Raw genomic sequence first — 24,606 nt, forward strand, 5'->3', positions numbered from 1 at the left:
AGTAGAATGAGTAACTTTTTTTAATGTGTCACCATTGAACAGTCAATATTGTGTGAGGAAGATGAGTCTTATTGATAAATAACTCGCAACAATGAGATGAAACACCAAAACTTTATTTGAGATCTGTAAGTTAAAGGTCAAATTACAGAGATAATCACGTTAAATTCACACACAAGCAATTCAAAACAGGAAGCCACAAATTCTATGCTAGACTAAGGCTAAGATTCCAACACAGCAGTACAGGGACAAACACTTCTCTCTCCCCATATGAGGAACACTGTTTCTGCTTGTCCTCAGCCCACTTTACCTGTTGTAAATCAGTCTATCACAGACTTTTCTACCAGAATGTTCATCGTGATGGAAAGAAACATCCAACTCTTTGAATATTCTGGGATATGTTATAAATAACACTCAGTCAGAAAACCACTTTTTATGTGTACTCTACAAATTCAACATTCTGTCCCATGATTGAGATCTCATTTTAATGCAGAATTTTTTTTCTGAAATTAGCTGAGCTAATGATCATGTTCACCTACTGGTTTTCCTACACAACACTGGGAGTAAGTGGGTCTCAATTTGCAAACACAGCTAAGTGGGGAACTACTGGAGTATTTCACATCACTTCTAGTCAACACAACAGATCCAACAGCAAACAAGAAGCAAGGCCACACACAAATAAAAAGTCTGCCCACTACAGTAGGTACACAGTCTACACTTCACTACTACGTTAACTGCTACGAAATCAGTTCCCAGAGGCAATAAACTACTTCAATACGATCCATGAGAACCAAATTAGCAAAGCAAAGTTCTCCAAGAAACCTTCTAGCATTCTATTTGAAAACATTAAGTCTTACTACATATTTCTTTTTATGTTTCCTAAGTTGTCAGCATCTCAAAGTCTTTCTACTTACAGTCTGAAGGCAGCCACTGTTAAAATGCTGGTTCCTTATCTATCATCTAAAAATACTCTAAAATATCAGTCTACGCCACAAAAAGACAAGAAAATCAACTAAGTTCTTTCCTTCACAACCACTTTTGTCCACTTCCCTAAACTTCTTTCTCATCTATATGGGAGCCAGAGTATAGAATGTTTTTCTTAGAGTCTGTGAAGGTACTAAATAGGAAACCATACAAAATAAAACCTATCTAGGTTATTAGGAGAAACTCAAAGGCATTTACTCAAATAGTAGCAGGTCCCTCTATATAACTATCCATGCTGTCTCTTCATGGTTCAAACAAAAAAGAAATCACACACTTCAAGTCAAAAGCACACTTCCGAAAGGTAGGCACTAAATACGAGTCTGCACCTGTACTCTCGCCCCGCCACTTCATACTGCAGTCACCTGCTTGTATGTCTGGATCCTGTGTTAAAGGTATGACCCTGGAGGACAGGAGTCCTGTTTGACTCCTGTGGTCTCCAGTGTCCGGCTCAGTGAGTGTGTTGAAATGTCTATTCCTAGACAATTAAGTGAACTGCCCTCTTCTTCCCATTTCTATCTTGACTCAGAGATCTTGTTCCCATTGCACTCGTGTGCATTTTTCACCAAAATGAGTGGATGACTTTGGTTTGGGGAGGAGGAAGCATTTCTAAAACTAGCAACAGCAATGTCTGCTCGCTGTCATTGGCGGAAGACAGCAAGCTTTAAGAGGCCGCTCACAACACCTGCTACACTGTAAACTAAACAGTCATGTAAACCTAATACTGACAATGTAGAGAATGAGATTGGCTTGTAAGAAAATGTGGGTCCCTTTTCATATGCGATCATATGTGGAAGTTTTACAGAATACATCGGGAACCTAATAAAAGCTGTCACTATACGAGCTATTACTGCTATGTCAGTGTCTGCCTTCTAAAAGCACTCATGTCTTTGAAAATTCCTTAACTTTGCTTACTTGTTTTCCCTTGCCTTGCTACTCTATGGTTAATGCCATGGTGTAAAGTGTTTTGAAATCCATTAAGTGTTATAATCAACCCAAGTACCATTGTATGTATGCAAACTGTCTACCCAGCGAGTCCACTTAAACATCTAGGATTGGGAACTGTTGTCTCCTAAGACTTAATAAATGATTCCCTCTGGCTCCAAAAGCAAGTACTTCTTCAAAGGCAATGGGAGGGACAGCATAGGAATTGCGTTGTGGCATCTGTCATGCAATGCTTTCCGAATGGCACATCTCGCTAAATGCATGAGGGTCCTGGGAGTGTTGCAGCACACCTTGAAGAGAGAGTGGTAAAAATCCCAGTGTTTCTGGAAAGCAAGAGAAGATAGGTTAATTTGAGGAAGGTTCCACAGCTTACATAGATAAAAATCCCACAATGATGCATCAATCTCTACATTACACACAAGAATAGTTTCCTAGAATCTCTGAGAGTGAACAAAACTGAGCACAAAATTAAAATGGGAATGTCAGGAAGTGAGGTATGATAATGCTGGCAAGAGTAGGGGAAACACATTCACAATTCAGGACATGATATAAACTACCATGCCTAACTGACCGGGACATTAAACCAAAATGGCAATTTCAATTTAACTCAATATTATAGCATGTTCTTTATGCATCCGGTAACATCTCCTAGTGGTACCTAGCAAGCAAGTAACTTTAAAAAGTAAAAGAGCTAACAATTAGGAGAATAAGATCATACAACTAAACTATTAGCCTCTGATCTCAGGGGACTTTGTGCCTCGTACCTCTCATGAGACACAACCTTGACTTCTAAAATCAAGACCAGGATGCTCTGTGGGAAGGGCTAGTTTACAGATGAAGCCAAACCACTAAGTTCACAAGTGAAGGCATGGCTCTACTAAGGGCTTTACGTGTGGCTCACTGCAGACTCTGAGATAGTGTTTCCTGCTTAATCATCGTTAAAAGTGAATGAAATGTCTACACAAAACACTGTACTTTCCTGAAAAAAAATCTGAGTGAGCAATGCCATCACTGAATTCATTTAAATTGGTGGAAAATACGACTGCCACCCTTATACATTTACTCAAACTTTTCTCAGAGAAATTCCCCCAAGAGACTCCTTAATATCCCATATTGGACAGGCACCCACGGATAGAGATTTACACTCTTCTACTTGAACTTTATCATCCTTCGTTTCGCTATATTTTAGAAAGTTCTGAATGCATTCTCAAAGCCAATGTTTTAAGTCAGAAGGCTGGGTAGGTGCGGAGGCAGCTCTCAGAAGGCACAGCAGGTGAATGCTTACCTCCAGGTCATCATCAGGGATGGCTCTTCTCCACTTTATGTTCCATCTGATGTGCTCGTAGGCGTTCACCACAACTTCAATCGCTTTGGGACACGAGTGGCAAGCCTGGATCACCTGCAGAGGAGACAGAGGGTGCGGTCACTGAGTCTGTGCTTATGACTGACTCCCGGTTCTCACAAACTAGTAGACGCCGATCATCACGGTTCTAAGGAGGCTGAAGCAGGACCAGGGTCTAAGGTCAACCCGGGATATACAGTGAACCCTGTCCCCCAAATACACCAAAACTAAAGATAGAGTTGAAAAAAAGGTTAAACATAAGATCTGAATTATTCCCATGCCTGAGAGCTGTATGGAGTAGAGTCAGTTCACATCTCATGGAGGTCTTGTATAAAGATCTGTGGCATATGTGTACCACATCCGTGCATGTGTGCGTGTATATGTGTGTGTGTGCATGCGTGTGTATGCAGTAATGCATCACCTCACTGCCAGCTGGCTGAGGTAGAGTGAGAGGAAGGGAAGCTCTTGGCTACCATCAGTGTAGCCTCACATGAAGCCTTCTACACTGTCTATGCTGCACGGAGGAAGACTTGTGTGAGTTCTACACTTGGCACAATTTGGAACACCCATCTTTCTTGCCAAGACTCCTCTCCACGTTGATTCTTCACCCCTGACACACACACAACACACACACACACACACACACACACACACACACAGGCTATCTTCCACAGAAGCCTCTGTGCCCACTTAAGCTCTTCCACCATTTTTTTGATGAACTGAAAAAAGTATGAGCCAGATCCTGAATCATAACCTCCTCACCTTTGACACACTCCGTGTTATGGCATTCAGAGTTTTAGTGGCCCCAAATGTAACATTCCTTTATGAATAAAGAACCAATTAAAATAGGAAAGGGTGACAAGCAATTGGAGATCAGAAAGCCATCTTCACTATGGAAGGCTCATTACATACACTGTTCAACTATCAGCCATGTGGGACTTCTGAATCTCCACTCTGAAATGAATTTTCTGCCCTCTCACTGCAGGTCTTTCTCTAAGAGCTGAGCATGTTTCTGGGGTCTTGCCCCCCTCGACGGACAAAGATCGCACATGTTCTCCCTGTCCAAGATTCAGTGAGCCAACTCAGTCCCCTCCGTCTCTCAGTAGCTGAACAGAATAGCAAAGTGGAAAACAGGCTAGGGGCTGAGGTGGTATTTTACCAGAACTTGCCACATGAGAACATGAGACAACGAACATGAAAGGTGTCTGCTAAACAGCGTGTAATGAAATCCAGCTCTGGTGAGTTAAGGAGCAAGTAGATACTGTACTAATGAGTAGGGTCATGTGCAATAAGTAAGGAGAGGCAGGGTATGTATTGCATTTGTACCTTCCCAGCTATCCCTGTGTAGCATGAAACACTCCACAACAGGGACATCTACACCATAGAAGATAGACTCTAGAAGCCTAACTCTACACATCAATGAGACAATAAATCCATGCCTGGCTAATATTATATAGTGTCTTCACAATCACTCACAGGCGTGCATACATGCACGCATGCTTGCGCACACACACATACACAACAGATTAAAGATGTTGTCCCAACATTTTCAAATGCCACTTATAAGACACTTCAGTAAGAAACTATCTTAAAGCTACCTTGAATCTTATATAGTGCTATATTTTTGTACACACACACACACACACACACACACACACACACAAACCCACTTAGTATCCAGGGAACCTTGAGCAATTGACTTCACACACAGCATTTTTTCAATGACAGAAATCACCCTTACCTCCCCCAAATCCTCACATTATCTTCCCTTTCCCTAGGAAAAAAATGTCTTTCTTGCCCTACAAGAAATCTCGGATTTTGGCTCCCTGGGGTGTCGCTTCCTTTTGAATTATGCTAGAAGAGAAAAAAAATCAAATGTCCTTTCCTAGCCTGGAAAGCAATCGCAGACCCTATCTTTCTCCCCACCCCCCACCATCTCACTTATGTAATTTATGCAGTGCCTCTCAGTGAAATGCACCCTCTCCCCAGCCGCTTTGCATTGGGAAGACGGCATCTGCAGTTGTGACCTTGCGCCTTGTAAATAAGGAAACCGAATTCCCCATCCAGGAGAGAACAAATCACTTTATCTTCTGGATAAATGAGTCAGTCATTTGCCTGCCGTAAAGATGGCTTTCTCTTAGGAGAGTCTGGCTGTGGAGTAGTGTTCTAAATCACTTCCAGGCATCTGCATAGTAAATTGAATAGTTTTTCTTCCACTTCCCCCATTCTCACACACATCTGAGGGGTAGCGAGCAATGAAACTGTTGACAATAGCATCCAGGCAGCAATAGTCAAGTCTATGTTAAATCTCCTCAGCAATCAGCCAGACCACAGGAAGCTTCAGGAGCAAACAAAACCAAGTAGGAAACATTGACATGCAGCCAGTGTTCGCTGGGACACAAGACTGTGTGCTTACTGTAAAGGCTAGAGGAACCACCGTGTAGGACCGGTGCTAGAGGTGCTTACCCTGCCCCAAAGGCACCCAGGGCAAGGACGAGGAGGATGGGGAAATTGGCTGAACACCCTCACCAGACTAGTGGGCACGCTACGCCCACTCTCTGCTTATATGCTGCTGAATAATTCATGCTACTACCTGCACGGCTCAAATAGGGAACTTGGGGGAAGAGTTCATAAATCAGACATCAAGTACATGGCCAAGTAGACACTGTGTTCACCGTCACTAGACCTCCATTCCTAATAGCAGAGAACCAGCTCTGTGGGAAAGGACTTCAGACCTCCACACACTCTCAAGACCTCTTACTGCAAAACAGTAAAGTCTATTCCCACTAATTTAGCATTCAAAAGAGAATGCGGAGGGGTGGTCTTAAAGTCTGAGAGACCTGCTCCACTGGCTCACTCAGTAGTGAGTTTCAGGACTGAGCTCAGCATGAGGTCTCCAGGCACTGTCCCAGCAGCTCCCACCCCCAATCTGGGAACACAGCAATGATTTGGTGCTCAAAGATGTTTGGTGCTATCTTAAGACCCATAACATCCTTCGCTAATGGCTACCATGCCCTGGGGACTATGCTAAACATTTTAAATTGTATCTCGTGCAATTAAAAACAAAAAAACATGAAAAGGCTTATTACTGACTGACAGAGAGGGGCAACACACTTCCCTGGAACCTTTATCACCTGTATCCCCTCCAGCCTTTTCTCTGGAAGGAAATGGTGCGAGGGCATAAACATAGAAAATAAGCCTTATTGTTTAAATGTTATTCATTCATTCATTTTAGTGTGCCTGTGTGTGTATCCAGGAGCTAGAGTTAAGGTTGTTGGGAGCCACCCTATAGGTGGCGGGAACTGAACCTGGGTCCTCTGCAAGAGCAACAAGTGTCCTTAATTGCTCCCCAGCCCATCAAAATATACTTTCCAAATTGAGCTGTGTTGAGGAGACAATTTCTTAGCTTTTGGAATTCCACTGTAAGTAATAAGAAGAGCCTGGCGGGGTGTGGATGGGATATAAGGAGGGAAATAGGCAGCATGAAAGATGTATACAGATAGATGTATATAGATACAGAGAGACTGTGATGGTCAGAAATGGAAAGCCAATCTGCCAGGACAGAAAGCATCTCAAGGAAAAGAGTAAGAAATGTCTGGTCGCATCCTCTATATATGCGTGGTGCACTATAAACAGGTGTAAATTTTCTTCCTATAAAGGACTGTGTTCAGATACTGTTGCCAAAGATTTAAACCAAGAGTATCCATTTTACAGACATGGAAACTGAGGCTTGGGGAGCTAGTAATTTATTTAATCACTCCCTTATGGAAGTAGCAAGACCAAATCTGATTCCAATTCCTTTTGTTGTTGTTGTTGTTCCTGTTATGAATAGAATGTCTAAATCTAAAATGAGTGAGCTATAGATGATGAAGTAAAGTTAAAAAGAAAAGCAAGAAAGAGGAAATTATAGAAAATTTGTAGCTGTTAAGCGCCTACAGATTCTTGACCCTTTTAGATATATTTAGCAGATATCCTGAGACATATCACTACTAGTCAAAATCTAGGATAAATATAAAGCTTGGTTTGGAAAGACAGAGAAGTCCTTGGAATAGCCTGATACAAATATGTGAAAGTTTGCAGAGTGCATATGAGATACTGTGGTTCATATGTTAGAAGTGGGTGGCTGCCTTGGCTAAATGTATAAATGACGGAGGAAGTGTTTCAGAAAGTGTGCTTAGCCATCATGGAAGTTGACAGTTTAGGACCAGGTCTTATTTCACCTGCAATCTGGAGAGTTAGAGCAAGCAATTCAGATTCTGTCATCTGCTGACCCGTTGGTTAACTGTGTGAGACACAGCAGAAAACACGTAGACACTGCTCTCGATGCACTTGGGATCCTGAGCCAGATTTCATGACCACCAAAGAATCATTCGGTATTGACTATGAAAACGTTGGTAAATCAGGGGTGTTCTCTGCTTTATGCATAAGTGTAAGGGAAGGAGATTAATAGACAATTAAGACACTGATAACCAGGTGAGAGCTCCCTACTAAGCCAGTAACTCGATCTCATAACATTTTAACTGAGTAACTGGATGCCCTTTGGATTATCTGGAGTTTTTCCCCAACCTCATAACTGTTTTCCAAAGAGTCCCTGGCCTTTTACCAAAGTGAGTCAGAACACTCAGGTAGGATGCAATTTCGTGTGTGTGTGTGTGTGTGTGTGTGTGTGTGTGTGTGTGTGTGTGTGTACATATGTATGTCTGTATGTATGGGAGGTAGTGGCCCCAATCCAATTAGATGGACTATTCCTCAAATTTCTTGGCTTCTTGAAAGTTTTAGAATTGCGGTGTCTTCTGGTTTGTTTTAAATGTTAAATTCATTTCGACTGCCGAATTAATGAGCATCATTAACCTGATGCTGGCATCTCCTGCATTCCTCTACTTCATTATGAACTGTGCATATTAAAATGACCTCTCTCTATGTTTTTCTTTCCCAATAGACTCTAAACTACTTGAGTAGGTACCTTGTCTTGGTCATATCGACATCATTATCATCTGGTCCCTGCCAGCCCATTAAAGATTATTAATTGGTATTGTTCAGAAAAGAGGTGATGCTGTATGACATTATGTGAATAAATCCTTGAATCAAATTATCTAAGGTCAGATCCTAATCCCACCTCTGCAGGAGCTTGGACATGACAGGATGCCTCAGTTTCCTTTGCTGGAGAACAGGGACATGCAAATACAAAATGCTTATAACAATCTACTGAACTCTTTCCAAGTCATTATTGGTCCCTGTGTGTTAGCTGACATTATTGTTAGCTTTTGTCAAGTTGGAAGACTGTGCAGATCTATCCTGGCTATAAGGTAACTCATTCCAAAGCAGGTTGTGTAGTCTTTAGACCAGACATTGAATAGGAACAACTGCCTGTCCCTCATGCACTCGCTGACTTTCTAGCTCCTGCGCAAACAGATACAGAGAAGGATGGGGAGGTCTTATAGAGGTTACGCATGGTTGTTGAAGATTCAAGTCTCGAATCAGTTGGAGTGACCTGGAGACCTCTATTTGAGCTAGATCTGGGATGCAGCCTCACCTTGTGGAACTGTGGGGGGTAGATTCTTGCAGCCCCGTAGTTGAGCAGCAGCTGGTAGCAGATCTCAGGCCGTGCAGAAGGGCGCACAGATGTGACCTTCAGCACGTATTGGATGGCTGCACAGCCGTTGATATCCATGAGGTTGGCCTCGGCTCCCGCCTCCAGCATCATGTGCATGAGCACGTGGTCGCAATTCCAGGCAGCTTTGTGCAGAGGGGACTTGAAGTCGTCATCGCGGGCGTTGACCTCAGCATTGTTGTCTAGCAGCATGCGACAGATGAGGTGGTGTTCCCTGCTGTACTCCTGCTCCTTGTAGCGCAGGGCCCAGTATGTGGCAATGGCCAGCGGGGTCTCCATGTGGGCATTCATGCTGTCCACGATGGCCCCGTTCTCCACATAGAAGGCAGCCAGCTCAGAGAGACCGAAGTGGGCAGCCGTATGCAGGGGCGTCTCCTCATCCTGGTTGTTGGTTTTCATGTTCACATTTGCACCTGTGAAGGGATATGGAAGCAGACTGTTTAAACGCTGTGTCTGTCTGTGTTTCTCTCGTGTGTGTGACCAACACTCTTTCTCACGATTCGATTTAACTTCTGCTTGCCATGCTGGACTCCTTCCCAGCCATAAAGAGCTATTCCTGGCCTTAGTGTAAGTAACTCCTTAAGCCAACACTGCTGTCTTCCCGAGTACCAACAAATGTATCCCGGAAAAGGAGCTAACATTCTTCCCCAAATCCTCAAGCACTGCTGGACTCCAGCTCTTCATGGCCAGGTGGATTTGGAAGTAAGTGATGTATATAACAAAATATTTTATACCACTAAGATGCCAAACACTGTTAAAGTATAATATTTTGGATTTTTTAAGTTCAAGGTTGGCAATAGGTAAAGGACCTTGCCACCAAATTCTGACTACTTGAGTTGGATATCTGAGATCCACATGGTGGGTCCAACTTCCACAAATGGTCCTGTGAGTTCCATGCACATATTCATATACACACAAATAATAATAGATAAATAAATATGTTTTAAATGTAAAAAGGGCTATATTTTAAAAATTTGTATCTCATGCCACAGACTTAAAATTTTGTGGGGTTCTTAATTTAAATTTTTGCTTATCAATATGTGTGTGCTCGCTTGTCTCTATATGCATCATATGCATGCAGAAGCCCCTTAAATTGGAGTTACATGTGGTTGTGAGCCTTCCAATGTGGTTCTGAACCCATGTCCTCTGCAAAAGCAACAAGTGTCCTTAACCACTAAGCCATCTCTCCAATCCCTAAAACATATTTTAAGTGTTTTACAAAATAGTGTCAATAGTGTCTTTCATCCCTTTCAAAGCAGATGGATCTAAAGTTTTGTGCAAACAGACTATGGTGACCTAAAAATTTCCCAGTTCTTGGGCTGAGGTCAAGGCATCATGAGAGCTATGCCTTTGGAATACAATGAACACACACATTCTCTCTCTCTCTCTCTCTCTCTCTCTCTCTCACACACACACACACACACACACACACACACACACAAAACCAGCATTATAGAAACAGTCACTGAAAGAAAGAAACATAGACTGTGGTTGACAAACACATTTGTAGGCAACTTGTTGTGCATGGACTGTGCCTTAGAAATGATTTCATGCAACCCACTTACTTATCAACCAAGAAACCAGTTTGATTTTTTCCCTGATAGGAAATGTTAAACTTTAGAATAATTATCCTGAGATAATTGCCTAATTTAAAGGGGTGTACCAAATGACCCCTAAGGGCTTCTAGTATGATAAATAATTCTACTAGAAATTTTCATAGGTACCTCAAATATAAGTCTAAAAAAGACTGATGTTGTTGTTATTATTACTGTTGGTAGTTGTAGTGTTATTGCCATAACTAAAATTAATTTGGAATTGAACCACGTACAGTATTGTAACCTAAGTGCATTTTGTACATTGCCTCATGGAATTTTCCCAGTAACTCAGCAGTAGATGCAATTTTTACCCTAATTTTACAGTTGGAGAAGCCATCCTTGGGTTTTTGAATAAAATACACCAAGCTAGTGCGCTTGCAAGCAGAATTCGCAAGCAGATAGGCTGGCTTGGAAAAAAATCCCTTATTATAATTCTGTCCTATCTCATTATTATTTTTCTGTAGGAAATTTCATATTGTTTGCTGTATGAAAACCTGATTACTAGAAATGCCATTGCATTTCATAAATTTAAAAATGGCTTTCCCACATGGATAGCTTCTTCTTGGCTTAATTTACAGCATCCCCTGATTATTAAGAACGTATTTAAGAAAGGAATTCTCACACTAGTAGGCTCAGTGTCTGGTTAAGGAATCCAGTGGGGTTTCTCCAAGTGTGTGGCTTGGCAGACAATGGGCTCTCCTCGCTTGCAGGAGGCAGAACCGTAATCAAAGCCATCTTCCACTGGGTTATCAGTGTTCTGACCTGTAAGGGTTCTGGGTGAGGTCTTCTTTCTAGTCAGGTATCTGCTCTTGAGTGAAATGGAATAAGTACAAATGTCTTCCCCGAAGGAAGCCGTGTGCAGGGTCACTTCAGCTGCTGGGAATCTTCCAGTAAGAATGAGAATCAAAGATTCAGGATGAAATTTTTACAGGTCAGCTTAGGGTGAACACTGCCTTTGAGTTTTAATGGACTTGGATGTTTACTCTTGATCCTTGACTTCTTGGGATAACTGGATTCAAGGTAGAATTGCCTTTTCTGAGCTGGAACTTCTCATTTTTATACTTGAATTGTGTCTCTGGCAAGAACTTTCCAAAAGAATATACAATGTTTTTTATTTTAGATTCTTTTGATTTCTCCAAGAAATTAAAGCCCAGAAGCACAACATTGTGGAACTTTTATAGCTACTTTTTAAAAGGACCTTATTACTGCAGACACTGTTGTCACATTTCCATTGCATGTTCCTAAACAAGCTCTCCTTTCCCTGCACAAATGTCTTTATTTCTTGGAGAGTTTCCGGAGACAAGGGGGGTGTTGAAACAGGGCATGGCCCAAGCCAGTTCTTCCCAACCCCCAAAGACATGTTTTCTTCCCCCATTCTGCAGTGACATGTGTGAATAAAATAATCTTCCTTTACTCATATTGTTTGAAAACAAATACAGTGTCCTAGTTGACACAGACAAACCAAAAAAAATGCGCTTACAAGCAATATAAGTTACAGTGATATAGTATGAAATTAAGTATGCTACTATTTGGGAAAGGCTATCCTGAATAATGTAAAAGGATTGATGAGAGTATTTTCTATGGCCTAATGAATGGCACTCTCAAAGGAAAAACACCTTGGGAAAGTTCTGAACACACAAAACCAATATCACCCTGATTTTTTTTTTTTTGGTGTTTTTTGAGACAGGGTTTCTCTGTATTGTTTTAGAGGCTGTCCTAGAACTCGCTCTGTAAACCAGGCTGGCCTCGAACTCACAGAGATCTGCCTGCCTCTGCCTCCCGAGTGCTGGGATTAAAGGTGTGCGCCACCAACGCCCGGCTCTCACCCTGATTTTTATTATAATTGCATTCTCAGAAATGCCCATATTATTCTAAAATTTCAAAGTGCTTTGTGCTTATATGTAAAATTGAGTTAGCTTAGATCTCTATTATGTTACTACATCCAAATATCTATTACTACAGTAGCATTAAATCTTAGAGTTTTCTAAATATACAATATTCAAGTTTATAAAAATAATTAAAAAGTGATGGAACACTCAGATGGCATATCTGTGTGTGAAAGGTATTAGTTTTTGTACTATATACTTCTAAAGCAGAATTTTACAGAAACCCTCAACTCAGCTCTCTTCTCCTATTCTTTGTTTACAGAGACAGTACCCATTCTGATGTTGGTGTTTGTTGAATCATTTCTGATTATTGCCTTTGATTGAATGATGAGTGATCTACAGTTATTTTAATTTATTTCTTCAAGCTTACATGTTTTCACCGTTCAGGCTTGAAGTAGCCAAGAGGGTAGACCTGAGGAAGTCAGAATCATTAAGGTAGTCAAGGAAGACCCGAGGAAGTCCTCAGAAACACCCTATCTCCTCCTCCCTTTCTGTATCATATGTATCATATATGATCTAGTTATTGTTATGCATGCCCAATAAAATTTTTAAGTGGGATAAATCTGTTATATTTCCTAAGAAGTCAAGAACCTGTGGATATTTATCTGTTGGCATCATGTATTAAAGACAGCAATTAAAGCTGAGCCTTGTGGCTCAGCCTGTAATACTAACTACACTGAGGCTGAGGCAGGAGGATTACAAGATCAAGGTTGGCTTGAGCAACAGAGTGAATTCAAGGCCAGAATGGGCAACCCAGACCTTAATGTAAAAATAAATAAATAAAGTAAAAAGATTTACTAGCACAAGGTCATCATTTCAGTTCCATTGAGGAGGGCATTTCTTAAGGTTTTTTTTATTTTGAATATTATGGAGAAATGGAAGTCTACCAACTTTTGTTCCTTATCAAATAACCTACTTTTTACTTATTCAGTTGTTTGGTGATTTATTATTTTTATTTTTGAAACTTCATATACTATAAAGATGTGCCTACATTTAGAATTTTCATTAAATTTGCTAAGAACAAAAATTGCCCACTGTATCCCCAAACAAATTCATATTTTATTCTATCTTTATGAAATAATGGTCACAGTTTTAGATGAAATATATTCTTATATATTGAAAACTATAAAACCTTCCTTTAGAAAAAAAGTTCTTATTTTTGTTCTGTGTAGCTTGACTTAAACTGGGACATATTGGGAGAGAGAAACTCAGTTAAGAAAATACACCCACCAGATAGACTGGCCCGTGGGAGAGCCTGCGGTGCACTTTCTTGGTTGATCTGGGTGAGCCCGCCCACTGTGGGAAGTGCCACCATGCCATTTTTTCTGGATAGAAAACAAATGGAGTAAACCATAGGACAAAGTCAGGACGATGCTCTCCTTCATGGCCTCTGTATCAGCTCCTGCCTCCAGGCTCCCGCCTGACTTCCCTAGTGGTGGAGTAGAACCTGAGGTTTGTAAGGTGAGACGAGGACTCTCCTTCTCAAGTTGCTTTTGGTTATGGTGTTTTACCCCAGCAATATAAACTCTAACTAAAATGCTGCCTACTCATTATCGAGATACCGTCATTGATAAGAAATCCCTAATCACTTTTCTTTAGTCACATTCCTCAAATATCCAAATGAAAACAAGGCAATTTGTCATGACCTAGTGTTTTCGCATCATCATGGAAAACTGTGGTTTTATTTAAGAAAAGGGAACTAGGATGAAACATTTATGTCTCATAGGTTAAGGTAACCTGTGAGAATGCAAAGGAAATACTAAAGCAGACAGGTAGGAAAGATCTCAAGAAGAAATTAACTGAATTTACTAACTTCACAAAGTTTAGTTCTCATTCAGCTGTGTTTCCTGGGGTTGCCTCATATTGGTTCCTTTCCATTTAGTCTCACTGGCTTGAACCACACCTGCCTCAATTTGAAGAATGGGGTAAACTTCTATGATTGTTCAGTGTTCCTTTATGAATATATTGATAAATCTATTTTGGAGTATTCCCCAAGAGTTTTACATACTGTGTCTCACTTATTAACACTCGTGTTATTTTCAAGGCATCCATTATTTAAAGGTTAGGCCTCATTTTCCCCTATTCAGAGTTTTTCATTTTCTATGAGTTCTGTTATTGTTTCTCAAGTCTGCTTCTCTGTCAAGGATGCAATTTTGTACAGTGTCAATTTTGCTATCAACTGTCACCAAAGCATATTTTCAGTTGGCTGCATTGTTCTTGTTTCCATTTTGTCCTTTCAGTCTACAACGTAAAGCAAAGATATTTCCTGGTAATCTTCCGTAGTCTTGTCTTAAATGAAATCTCAAATGGAAGACCGTTGTCCTTAATGTCCATTACTCTAGAACTTGCACTCTCTGCAGTGTAAAGTTTAGAACTGATTACTTCTGTGTCAGCAGGAACCATTACTTCTTCAACTTCTGTAAAGTGTTCTTTAAAGTTTATGTCATATGATGGGTTTTTTTGGGGGGGTTGTCCTTTCTTATGTGTAATCTCACCAACTCCAGTGACACCTCTATTTTCATGGAAGAAGGAGATTTCTGGCTTTTCCTTTCTCCTCTCTGTATCCTTACCCCATTAGGCAAGCCTTTGTGGGTAGTCCTTCAACAAACTCACAGTTACAATTGTTGATTCATCTGGGGATAATTGCATGACCATTATCAAAGAGGACCTGTCTGTTATGGATCCTCTGAGAAATGCTTGGCCATGCCCACACTGCTCCGCTAACTTTGAGTCACTGGTGAAAGTTTTCCAGGTGAGTGTGGCTAAGTCATTCATTTAACTCTTCTTTGATTACCAATATGTGCTAAGTTTTCCTTAAGATATAATTTCGCCTGAATAAGTTAAGTGTGCTCCTGTAGCACCATTCAAATGCCTGAGGCACAAAGCAACAGAAGTTCTTCACTTACTTCCCCCTGGTATGAGATGCTGCTGACAAACCTGAGAATCAAATGTCCTCTATTTGCTCTCTCAGGAAACCCAGTCTAATCAGTGCTGTGGCTTCTTCATTAAGATGTGAAGTCTCCTTAACCACGCAACACATGACTGAGAGAAATAAACTGGAAACCCCCATGTGAACTTTTCACTGCACAAAGTGGAGCGTAACTTTGTTTCTTCCACACCTTGGGAAAATTTTCTTTGATAAGAGGCAATGAAATGCTGATACATTCTCGCTTTGCAACACTGTTTCAAGAAACATTATGCTGAGTGAACAAAGTCAGTTAGAGATCACTGATTGTGTGAGTCCATTCATATATCAAGTCCAGAGTAGACAAGAATGACCTACGAGCAGAAACTGGAGAAAAAAAGAGATTGACGACTGAGGGATCTAGCAAAGACCATTGGATGGTATTGAAGCCTTGGGACGGCATGGGCACAGCCATGATTGAGTTCAGACAGGAAAACTTGTAGGGAAAGAGAAAGAGGTACAGTTCGCAGGGCTGAACCCAGGTCAGCAAAGGAATCGCAAACCAGCTCAGTTTGTGCTTGTAGTGAACTCCTTCACCACTGCATGTTTTCAGAGAAACCTTCCTACTGAAGAAGGTTTGCATTCTTCAGCCACGTCGAAAAAACAGGAAGCAGAGGTAACAGAGCAGGTCCCTGTGTCTCCTGAAGCAAATCTTTTTCATATCAAGGCTTATCTGCCAACTCCTCACAATATTGCTTCTCATCCCCTGGGAGGCAGATGTTTTTCAAACAGCCCATGTTTATTTATCGTTTTGTTTATTTTAAAGTTACTGAACCTGAAAGAAAAGATATCTTTCTAGATGTACAGCTGGAAAAAAAAAGATGCATGCACCGCCTGAGCTCAGCCAGCTGATGTTTACTTCATTTTCTTTTATCTCTTTAATTCCAAAAGGCACTGATTAAAATTTAAGAAAGTAACCATGGATAAGAGTCAATAGCTCAGACTAGGGGGAAAGGAACTGTTATTATACAATCTTGCATTAATCTTGTTGAGCATGAGGTGAGAACATATCTTTACTTGAAACTGTTGAAATGGTGTTTTTCTATAGAAAATGATGCTATTATTGTCATCCAACTGAAAAAGAGGCTAATCCAAGAGAAGTTATTTTTTTAAATAGCTATGAGTTTGAAAAAAACAAAAGAATGCACTCTTCCTTTATCCAGGGACACAATTCTACTTTGTGATTAGTTTTGCTCTCTCTCTCTCTCTCTCTCTCTCTCTCTCTCTCTCTCTCTCTCTCTCTCTCTTGCTCTCTCTCTCTCTCTCTCTCTCTCTGTGTTTGTGTGTGTGTGTGTTTGTATTACTGGAGCTGAACATAGGGCATCATGCTAGCAAGCACCCTATAACTGAGCTACATCTAGCCTTTTTGTTGCTTTTTATTTTGAGACAAGGTTTCACTGTGTTGCCCAAACTGACTTTAAACTCACTCACATTGTAGATCAAAGTGATCTTGAATTTGCATTCCTGCTGCCCCAGCCTGCTGAGTACCTGGGATTATGGACAGGTGATACCAGGCTCAGTTAGGAAGAGGACCTTGGAGAAATACCTTCTGTAATACAGTTTGGGCATTGCAGTTGTTATGCCCAGAGCCCCCTATGTGTGGTTTGACCATTACTTCCAATACTCTAGATTCACATGGCCTATTAACAGTGCCTCCATTTAGTAGGTGAGAGCTAAAATTCAAGGCCCTGGCTGTATGCAACTAGTGAATGAGATTCAAGATTTTAACTCAGGAAACCTTACCGCAGAACTCACATTCTTAGGAATGACTTGTGCGTTTAGCTTGTCACAACCAAGGCAGAACATGCCCATTGCCTACCCAGATCCAAGCAGAAATGTTAGCAAAGGAGGAAGTGGTAAAGAACTATGCTTTTCCCTCATCAGAAACACCAGAGAATTTGAGTTCACTGATTGCTGTTCAGGTTACAGTGGAAGCAAACTTTCTCTGAACAGGACAGTCAGAGACTGACTTAGCTGCCACTCTAACTGGCAGAGACGAGACAGCACCACCTACTGGGAAGCAAAGGTCCTCAGCACTGAGGTCAATCTGTTACTACAATCTGGTTGTAGTAGTCCATGGCTATACAGCTAACCTCGTGAGATAGTTGCCAAAGTTAAGGGGAGCATGGATAAAATTCCAGGTGTGCCACAAGGTACCATAGATGATACCTCTTATGTAAAGGCAAAGCTGAGCTCTATAGCCTAGCCTGACCTAGAACTCACCATCCTCATGTCTCAGTCCCCCAGAGGCTGGCATCATAGGTATGTGCCAACAAACCTGGATTTCTTACAGTTACTATGGAGTCCAGCCTGCCTTTTCCAAAGACTCTCCCTACCTCATCCGCATTAAGTCCACCTTGCTTATAGAGAGCATATTTACTTTCTACTACCATGCCACTGCTTAACTGAGTCTGGCCCTTTAATTGAGAAAGTTTTTTTTGGTGGGGGGGGGGAGGGCTGGGTACCGAACTCCTAAATCCACAGTTGTGTTGGCTAAGATCTCCTCTGGTTTCTGGGGAAATGTTTGGTCTCAGAAAAGGCAAGTGTCTGCTCTCCTTCAGCTCCCACAGCTTTCCAATGAGTAGAAATGTGTTAGGAGCTGACACGTGCCGGATGCTTTTGCCATCCCCCCCTCCTTGTGAGTTTTCTCACTTAGATTAATAGAAAGCTGAAAAGAGAGCCTCGGGATCTTGTTGGTTTACCCATTACCTCCAACTCTGAGCCCCTGAGCCCTGGTGGAATTGTTTAGATTATCTTCTGTAAGCCATTACTTGCAGAGGTTACAATGAAAACACTGCCTTGCTATTTCCAAATCTGATATCCTTTTGCTAAATGGTGTTTGGAATGTTCACGGGATAATGAGATCCAGGCTCCTTTAAGCAAGAAAAAAAATATAGAAGTGTTGACAGAAAAAAGAAAAGTCATTCGGGGGCCCAAGGAAGTGTCATCCTTTAATTTCCGGTTCTAGAAGCTTGTATCTATAAGACAAAGGTAACACGCCAAGGCTAAAAGTTTAGAGAGGAAACTGCACCTGGCTTTTGAAGGGAGACTGAAAGACAAGAGAGCCAGGTGGAGAACAACAGTGGGCATGCTGGTGGGAGGACTCTCACAGCACCTCCGAAGATGCTGGAGACCATTGTGGACAGCATCTCTTGGTTTGTGCATGAGAACATAGACTGGAACAGTCTTGTAGGTAAAGACAAAATAATCAGTGATTGGATTTTTAAAGAGAGAACGTTAAGCAAAGCAGCTGAGTAACAGGTGAGTTCAGAAGCTGGAGCTTTGCATTGCAACGTGCTGTTTCTGTTGCTCGGTACACTGTAGCATCTCCTTGCTGGAGGCCAGAGCTTTGCCTGGTACCCAACTGAAGGCATTATCCTATTCAAAAGGACACAATTGTTCTCCCTTCGGGGAGACTGCTTAGAAAACTAGATCTTCAGTGTGCTAGGAAATGATTACGTTGGGACAAACTATTGCTTGGGGGGGTGGGAGCTACAGAAGCATCAGGTGTTTTCCATGTCTTTTCATTAGGCACACTTACTATAACCAGCTGCTTTCTCAAACTCAGGAAAAGCCTGCCAGAATACCTCATGGAGTTTGACTCTTTTCAAGCTAGGGGGGCTCTGATATAAATTAGGCTCCTCATATCGAGTCAAGAGAGCACAAAGTTTTTGTTGAAGTCTTTAAGCAGTGCACTGTCTCCCAAGGGAAGAGTCATAGAGTCTGCAGCAAGCCACAGTAGGACCAGCATGGACTCTATACAAACAGCACTGAGCCTGCTCAGACGAGATGGGCTGCAGGAACCTTCTTTAACTTCTCTGAGTTTCTGATTTCTCATCTCTAAGATGAGGAAAATAATGTGCACTTCACACGGTTGTCAAAGGATTAAATGAGACGTTTTATTCTAAAGTACCTGACATACCCACGCTGCACATGCTTAATATACGTTATTTCCCTTTCCATTTTCCCCCTTCATGTGCATATATACTGGTAACATCAATTTCTTTTATGTGTAGAGCTGATGCTGTTAACTTTATTAAGCAAGCTTTTTCCATTAAGCATTTATCCTTATTCATTAGCTTGGAGGACTGGCACACAAAGATATTAAATTATTTACTCAAGTTTAATGAATGAAATTGAAAACCTTTTTCCCCTGCTTAACATGAATGTGCCCTTTTCAGTATGCAGAGCCTTGTTGCATTTATTCAGAAGCTATTGCTAAGTGCTTAGTTTGGAACACAGGATTAATGAGCCCAGAGACATGGCGTTGGTCACCATGGCGACCAAACTAGCTTTGCTCTGTTCCAAGCTCAAAAACGGATGTAGGATGCTTAGCTCTGGCCTTCAGTATATGGAGCTTGGTGTTCTTTTTCATATATCTGACTCCCCATTGTTGCTTCCAATTACTCTCTAATTCTCTTGGAAAAATAAAAAATAAAAAGAACATCCCTGGTTCTTTAGGGCTGTGCTTCTTCGGCTATCCTATCTAATGCCGTACCTGAATACATTTATTTCTCCATCAGCTTCTGGAGAGATTCAGCACCTGAATCACATTTTTCTTCAGCACATAAACACCTGCCATCCTTTTGGTGTCTAACAAATGCAGCTGACTAGATGCCGGGCTCTCTCAGACTTTGGATTTCATTCCCTCCCCCTTTAACTTTCCCTCCCCTGTGACTGATACTCAGTATCAAGCTTGAACTGAGCCATTACTGAAGCTGTTTGGTCTCTGGCAATCACCAGTTCACACACCCAATTCTCTGATATAACCTCTGTCTTTCTGTCTTGCCTGCTCACTATGGGCTGCAATGGTGCGGGGAACTGTTCACTCTTTCCCACATTCTCTGCCCATCAGGAGGTCCTTCTTGTCAGTCCATCCCCTCCAGATGGTTCTGCATCTTACCATGTCTGCCCCTGTGCTGCCAAAACTTCACTTTCCTCCATTTCTTCAGACCATCCACTTACGCTGGGAGTGGCACTCATCTGGAGGGTAAACCGGCCTGCTCCTGCGCAGCTGCAGGACATGTGACAAGGGCCACGCTGCTACTGCGGTGTGTTCAGAACAAGACTGGTACCATCTCAAAGGGCAGCAGGAAAATTTAACTGGCCCCTCGAGGTGGCCCAGCATTTGTCTTCCTAACATATTTCCTTTGTTCTAGAATCATTATCACAAACATCTTTCTCCAGCATTTAAACCTTGCCCTTCCCAGATTTCCTTATAACTTGATCTACTAAGAAAATGCCATGCAAATAGAGATGTCTTCAAACGCTGACAACTCCTAGAGCAACTCCTCAGCTTCCCCCCTTTGACTCTAGGTCATGATAAAAGTGGGGTTTTCATCTCCAAAGGCATTCTTACTACCTTCTCTGGCCCTCATCTCCCAAACTTCTCAGAAACCTCACGCCATAAATTTTCTCTGTCCCCTTCCTGTCTTCAAACTTTGAACACAGAGTAGAATTTCTGTCCATTTTTTACGTTCAGGTGTTATATAAAAAGAGAAGAAATATCTCTCTCTTTCCTCTTCTCACAATGCTTTTTAAAAGATTTGTTCACTCTCACAGACAACCTTGATTTAGCAATCAGTATCCTCAGTTCTGTTTCTGTCTCTCAATTTTTGCAATATTCAACACCATCCGTGATGCCAGATAGCAGAAATCTTTGAATCCCCAGCATACTACATCTCAAAAGGACATTAACTATACATGAATTCTCTCATCTGACAAGTTAATCCACATGGGAACAAAGCAATGAGTGCAACAACCCAAGAACTGAATACAGCTTCTCCAGTAATGGTAACAGGATGCCTTTAGCAACATCGTTGAAGATTTAACTTAGATCCAACTGTCCACGTAAAAAACACACTATGAATGTGGCTATGCTACAAAAAAAAGAGAGAGATCTGTCCTCATGACACAAGTAGACATCAATCAAAGAATTAAGCTAATATAAATACCATAAAAGAAAATTACAATAGCCTGTAAGAATATAATAATGTCCTATGGTAATATAGAGCATAACATGGTTTAAAGGTGCTCCTGGAAAGTGGTCTTCAGAATGAAAGACTATTTTCAAGCCTCACACAGAAGCACATTTTTTAGTTGGCAAGAAGAAAGGGGTATTATATTTGCACTACCTGTGACCCACTACCTAAAATACTGGCAATTTGTCCTTGAACCTCTAGGAAGAAGCCAGTTACATTTTTCCTGTAGAGAATCCATCCAGGAAAAAAATCTCAAATGACTAATCAAGCCAAATTCCATGGACTGAGTAAAGCTAATAATTAATACACTTCACTTGGATTTCAGTCATTCCATCTTAGATTCAGGGAGACAGCCAAGGGTTCTAAGACAACCAATATAGTCTGGAACAAGGCTTTCAAAAAGCAAGCACAGAGGTGAAGACCTGTAGAACAGAAAAGCCACCAAGAGTAGTCACAGGAGTAGCACAGCAGAATACTCAAATAATAGCAATTTGCAAAAGAGGACATAAAAAAGCAAGAGAGAATTCATGCAGAAAATCATTCAGCAACATTTCCCAGAATGGTCAGAGAAGTACGGGGAGAGGCCGGGGGCTTGGAAGGACCCAGGAAAGTAGATGAAAAGAAATGCATCAGGCAGACCTTTGTGAATTTCAGATAAAGGATGGAAAGAAAACCAAAACCCTAAACTCTCCAGGAAAGAATATCGCAGGTCACAAGCAAAGGCTGGACAAGAAAACGGCTTGAGAGTTTCCAGAGACATCTTGAAAAGCAGTGGCTGTGGAGGAATGCTTTTATCATGCTAGAGGGCAGTAATTATGAATCTGAGCTTCTCTGTCAATCAAGGGAGAGCAGCTGCACTGAGTGGTGTTTATCATCTCCAGCGTGATTTCTCAGAACTCTCATTAAGAATATGGTTGGTTCAAAAAGCAACAAATTTAAGATTTTAAAAGGCATGATTTGGGGAGGGAACCCTGACCTAAGGAGAAGAGGGAGTCCAGGATAGCAAGGAAAGGTCCCCAGGGTGACAGCAGTTCCCCGATTGGACAGGAACAAGCCTGAAGGACCTGGAAAGGACTCTCTGCCTCTCCAGGAAATGAAGTTTATTAAAATATTCACTAAGGTTAAATGTTTTTGTAAAAATTAAGCTTACAACAAAAATGGGCCTAAAATATCAATGAGCAATGAGTACATAGAAATCTAAGGGAAAAAACAAAAAGATTAAATAATGATTTTTTTTTAAAAAAAGACATTCTTATCCCAGTTAGTAGCCAGCTTCATGGTCATAATGTAACTATGTTGGTAACCTGGGAACAGGAAAGGTCCTAATGCACACAGGTGTCCCCCAAAAAGGAAAAGATAATTCTGATTATCACAAAACTTATATTGTTTCATCTTTTCTGTTTTTATATATAAATAAGTGGTAGTTACTTGGCAATAAATAAACACCAGACTAATCAAACTAGAAAAGTGAAGGGAGTTACCTTTAAGGAAAAAATCTGGATACTGCATTTTTCATAATGAACGTTGGGTATAATACCTTAATATTTTTCAGACAGCTTGCATTCTTCCATCTATTTTATTACATATGTCTTCTGGATTTCTTTAATTTCTTGTGATATTATAAATCATCTTCTACTACTACAGTTTCTTATTCCTAGTATATAGAAATCCAGTTGGTTTATTGGTAGAATGCAAGACAACTGCTAAACTCAATTATTGATTCTAACCATTTGATGGTAGATTTTCTTTCTTTTTTTAATATAAGCAAACATAATTGCATGAAATGATGGCATTTTTTCTCCTTTTTGTTCTTCATACATAACTTATTCCTCTTTTCTCTTTATGGTGAGACCCCCCCCCAGGACAGAACTGAAGAGAAAGTGCCTTGATTTGAAAGAGGATGCTTTGACCACTCTACCACTAGGAGCCATCGACTGACTTTCCACAGCCTTGCTGAAGGCTGTGCTTTACAAAGTGTAGGATGGTTCCCCACAAGAGAGACTGTGGGACAGGAGGAACTGCTATCTGCTGGGTATGAGATAGGGCCCGCCAACTTACTTCAGTTCTCTCCTTCAGTACAGGAGACAAGGGGAAAGAAGGCAGCGTTGGGAAGACAAGGAGATTTAGGGATATCCCTGCCATCCGATAGAAGAAGATGTCTGAGCAGGTGGCAGTCACCAGTGTCATTGCCTATAATTTACTGTTTCTCTTTCTCTCTTTGGGCAGTGACAGATTTTTCCCCTTTTGTTTTAGTTTTAAAGTTTACCTCTAATGGCGATTTGTAAAAAATGATTTTAACAAATGGTGTCAACTTAAAGGAAAAAATAAATTCAAATCGCCTAGGTATACTTACAGTAAATACAGCAGAAGTGGCAAGCATCTTGGGAGTGGCCTGCAAATGAGTGAAGCGGCCAGATTGTGGGCTCTCACAATGCACAGCACGAACCATGGGGAGGCGGACAGCAGTGGGGTGGGGGAAGAGATGTCTGTCCAGCAAGGCCTTATTAGGCTGCGCATCACCCATCAGGGTCGGGGATGGGCGCTCCTATGTAAGTGACCGGTGTTACTGTGACACTCAGGATCAGAGGCCGGTCTTTTTAAATGCAGGGCCATCTTTACATCGCCCTTATGCTACATTCCGTTAGAAGCCATCTGAATTTTTATAACTTTCCTCAGGTAACAAATTTTCCTCCTACTGTCCAGATTTGCTTCATGTCGTGCAAAGCAAGCAGTGTTCATTTTCCTCTTAGGGAAGGGGATGGACAGACGGAAATAATGCACTGCTTAGTAGCCAACCAAACCTAACTGGACTCTCTTTATTCGTAGGGAAATGCAGGAAGCAAAGAGCAGACATTTTCGGGGAGGTGAATAAGCCCTCTCTACTGATGAACACCATTATACTAATACCAAAGGAAACAAAGGCCAGAAGATGGCGGCATTAAGGAGAAAGGCAAACAGAAAAATAGCAGGCAAAATCCAGCACGGGACAAAGGCAGCTCCCAACAGTGAAAAACAGGACAAAATCCTTCACGAGAAAATTGCATGCAATTTTTTGGACTCAATTAGCTTTTTCCACAAAGAGCACTTTCCCACAAAGAGTCCATTAACTAGCAAATGAAATTACCTGGGTTTTCAGTTGCCATGGTATTGGCTCTTTCTCTAATGGACTTCTCTGGTCCTGAGTTTCATGTTAGCCTGGCTTATTTTCCCTGTTTGTGTGTTGTCTGGATTCCCTCTGTCCAGTCATGAAGAGATGTATGTGACTTCTTCCCCAAAATGCCTACAACCTAATCTCGGGAAGAC

At 41.3% G+C, this 24,606-nt stretch overlaps 1 protein-coding gene across 1 annotated transcript in view; it reads right to left on the reverse strand.

Annotated features, from left to right (window-relative positions):
- Positions 1 to 92: 92 nt before the first annotated feature.
- The window catches only part of Asb4 (ankyrin repeat and SOCS box containing 4), a 37,725-nt gene continuing 13,211 nt past the window's right edge, over positions 93 to 24,606 (reverse strand). Inside the window, exons 3-5 of the mRNA XM_005082914.4 lie at positions 8,799 to 9,289; positions 3,209 to 3,322; positions 93 to 2,246 (exon numbers count right to left, since the gene is read on the reverse strand). Coding sequence (XP_005082971.3) covers positions 2,058 to 2,246; positions 3,209 to 3,322; positions 8,799 to 9,289 — 794 coding nt within the window. The 3' untranslated portion in view covers positions 93 to 2,057. The remainder of the gene's footprint in view (positions 2,247 to 3,208; positions 3,323 to 8,798; positions 9,290 to 24,606) is intronic.

Source organism: Mesocricetus auratus, unplaced genomic scaffold (genome assembly GCF_017639785.1).
Source record: "Mesocricetus auratus isolate SY011 unplaced genomic scaffold, BCM_Maur_2.0 Super-Scaffold_100019, whole genome shotgun sequence".
Lineage (NCBI taxonomy): Eukaryota > Metazoa > Chordata > Mammalia > Rodentia > Cricetidae > Mesocricetus > Mesocricetus auratus.